The 3,566-nt window shown below is 40.4% G+C and overlaps 1 protein-coding gene across 1 annotated transcript in view; it reads right to left on the bottom strand.

The window, feature by feature from the left end:
- Nucleotides 1–3,566, bottom strand: part of LOC109951590 (eukaryotic translation initiation factor 4 gamma 1) — a 32,089-nt gene that overhangs the window by 6,581 nt on the left and 21,942 nt on the right. The window contains exons 12-14 of the mRNA XM_020586183.1: nt 2,752–2,898; nt 2,310–2,546; nt 2,097–2,201 (exon numbers count right to left, since the gene is read on the bottom strand). Of these exons, the coding sequence (XP_020441839.1) occupies nt 2,097–2,201; nt 2,310–2,546; nt 2,752–2,898 (489 nt within the window). The remainder of the gene's footprint in view (nt 1–2,096; nt 2,202–2,309; nt 2,547–2,751; nt 2,899–3,566) is intronic.

Below are 3,566 nucleotides of genomic sequence, written 5' to 3'. Positions count from 1 at the left end.
ACGGTTACCATTAGTAACACACTACACCGTCATGGCTTAAAATCCTGCAGCGCACGCAAAGTCCTTCTGCTCAAGCCAGCACATGTCCAGGCCTGTCTGAAGTTTGCCAAAGACCATCTGGATGATCCAGAGGAGGCATGGGAGAAGGTCATGTGGTCAGATGAGACCAAAATAGAACTTTTTGGTATAAACTCCACTCGCTGTGCTTGGAGGAAGAAGAAGGATGAGTACAATCCCAAGAACACCATCCCAACCGTGAAGCATGGGGGTGGAAACATCATGCTTTGGGGGTGCTTTCCTGCAAAGGGGACAGGACGACTGCACTGTATTGAGGAGAGGATGGATGGGGCCATGTGGGGCCACCCTGAAAGATCTGGAGAAGACCTGTACGGAGGAGTGGGCCAAAATCCCTGCTGCAGTGTGTGCAAACCCGGTCAAGAACTACAGGAAACGTCTGAGCTCTGTAATTGTAAACAGGTGTCAGTACCAAATATTAAGGTCTATTTTTCTATTGTATCAAATACTTATTTCATGCAATACAATGGAAATAACTTATTTAAAAATCTAACAATGTGATTTTCTGGATTTTTTTTGTAGATTCTGTCTCTCACAGATGAGGTGTACCTATGATGAAAATTACAGATCTGTCCATTCTTTGTAAGTGGGAAAACCTGAAAAATCGGCAGTGTATCAAATACTTATTTGCCCCACTGTATTAGCCTACATTCATATAACAGGCCTCAGTTCCAATGTTTTTAATTGGATCTGATTTTTCCGTATTGATGGTTCACATTCATGTTTGTATGCAACATGTATCTGACTCCATGTGTGAACACCGTTGAACATGCACAGTTAACTGAAATTATGACAATTGTATCCATGATAGAGGGTGGTACAAAATAAGATCAAGAGCTCAACATCTTAGTAACTCAACTCCTCTGTTCAAGCTTTTGCCTAGAAGGGAAATAAGAAAGGAAACAATATACGTTTCACAGTTAATTTGGGCCAAAGTTCTGAGCCAGATCAGTAGATTTTGGCTTGTAACAACACTGAAGACCGCAGGTTTAGTAACACTGTGTGGGCGGCACAGTGACCTAACTACAGCACCGCAGTATTTTCTGAGAAATAAGATTCAACACACTCAACTGGCTTTACAAAGTAGCACTGAAATAAGATGAAAACTGTATGAGAAATTACCATGAGACAACAACAACAGATGACACGGCACATCTTTTTTAATAAACTAGCAGAAAACATGTTAACTGGGCCAAAAACGGACTGAATTAACAGGTTACTAGAAATAATTATGCTACTAGGTGATATGGCAGTTTGCGTTGAACATTGTGTTGCCTCAGCCTCTGGCACAGAGCAGCTCCGTGTTTGGGAGCTGCCCTGCATCAAAGAGGTGAGGAAGACATTTCTTTCTTGGCCTGTATGAGACTCACACAGGCCAGGGCTAAAAGGACAAGTGAGGGTGTCTCTGAAGCTTTAAGTAGCACCACACAGTCTCAGACTACATCCTCCAATAAAGTGTGAAAGTGTGAAAAGTTCTTCATCCACACTGAAATACTAAAACAGCAGCAAAATGTAATAAATGACAGGAAAAGATGTAGAAGTAATCTTAAATGGACAGTCACAAAAACAATATCAAACATTTACTGCTCAAACAAAAGTATGAATGAACACTACAAGAACTGACAAATAATATGCTCAACATGCTCATACAATAAAACAAAAAAAAGAAATGATTAAACACTGGTGACACTGATCCTTTAGTAAACAGTAGGCTATGTAGTCACACTAAACATCATTTCCAAATAATATGGTGCAATCCTCTGACAACATCTAGAGAACTTGTGTGGGGGAGTCGGCCTGTTCTGCTGTTAAAAGTCTGGGATAAAATCCAACACACTCTAATAAGCGCCGTTTGATATGGAGGTGGTAAAAACGTTTTATGTTGGATGTCTGACAGAGCCCGACATTTTGGCATTGATGCCTGGCAGCTCTGGAAATGTCAACATTTTCATCTGGTCTGGTTGGTTCTCCAAAAAGCTAAAACTCTGTGTAAACGTGTGTGCCTTGTATGCATGACTTACCCGTCGAAGGTCCAGCACATCCTGCAACATGAAGCGGATCCTGGAGCTGGTCTTCCTCTCCTTTATTATTTTCTCCATCTGATTAAAGTACTGGTCCATACGAGGCTAAAGACAAAATGCGACAGTTTTCTGAGTGTATTTTATGCCTATGTGAATGAACACATGTATTCATCTACTCATCACACTAATGGTGAGTCTGTGTGTATTTTGTACCTTGGCCTTCTCAAAGTCCAGGTCCTTGCCGATGGTGGACAACAGTCTACACAGGCACTCCAGGGATTCCTCATCATGGTTTTTGAGCAGCTTTACAATGCAGTCATGCATGATGACCTCTGTGAGCATTTTAAGCTTGAACAGCTCCCCAATAAACTTAATATTGCCCAGTGAGCGCCTCCTGGCCTTTTCTTTAGCATCTGCTAGCTCTTCAATGAGTCGCTGCTTCTCCTCCTCCTGTGAGGGAAATGATGTCACATATAAGAGGGAAGGAGAGGAAGATGGGATAGCTTACAACGTATTACAGTGGACATCTGAATAACTTTTCAGAATTTTTGCATTCAACACAATGAATATCCTTCCTCTCACTATACATCAACCCTTTACAATCAACATGACATCGTTGTTGCAAAAATAAATTATTTTATGGGAAGCACTATACCCCTGATGCAGCCTCAAGCTCTTTCTGCTTCTTCTCAAAGATCTCATCGTCATCTTTATCCTTTTCGAACTCTTTCTGGCATCGATTCAGTAGCAGCTTACGGAAATTCACAGTGACATCAGGCTTATCGGTGGTTCGGACTTTAAGCTAAAAAGAGCAAAGAATGTGTATTAGCAAAGAGCAGAAAAAGACATGGAAATGGCTCCACAGTTAATCAGTCCAATCACTTAAATCAGCAACCCAGACACATTGGTGTGGGAGTCATATTCCTTTTGATGACTATACAATAATAAATGCATGACAACAGATGTTCTCCTAAAATGGACCAAGTACTAGTTGTTGCAATTACAAAGTGGGCTTGCAACATTTACAGTGTTGCATTATGGGTTGGTTATAGCTTTAATATTGCTAGCCTAGCAAGTGTCTTGATTTTCTTAAAAGCCACTTTAAGTGTGTTTTTTGGAGTTTGTCAGTCTGTACAGTGTGTTGTTAGCCCACTTTAAGTTATACAAGTCTGTGATAGCTTGTGTAACAAGCATTCCCATTTCCCAGCATCTTTAGCATGAAAACAAATCATCTGTCAACTGATCAAGAATTAGTGTCACAGAAAGTCTTGATGTAGCTCAGTCTGAATAATATAAATTCTTGACTTGTGTGAATTTTGCTAATTTAGTACCAGATGTATTCTCACCACAAAAACAGCCTGTGGTTTAAAATCATCACACAGATATGTGCTTTTTATACGAGAAATTAAATTTACTCATTTTATTCTTTAAACAGTGTCATACAACTCAGCATTGTGCTCTGTGCACAAC

This window comes from Monopterus albus, unplaced genomic scaffold, assembly GCF_001952655.1.
Source record: "Monopterus albus unplaced genomic scaffold, M_albus_1.0 scaffold8.1, whole genome shotgun sequence".
In the NCBI taxonomy this organism is placed as follows: Eukaryota; Metazoa; Chordata; class Actinopteri; order Synbranchiformes; family Synbranchidae; genus Monopterus; species Monopterus albus.
Note: the sequence above shows the minus strand (reverse complement) of the source record. Positions and strands in the feature narration are given on the sequence as shown.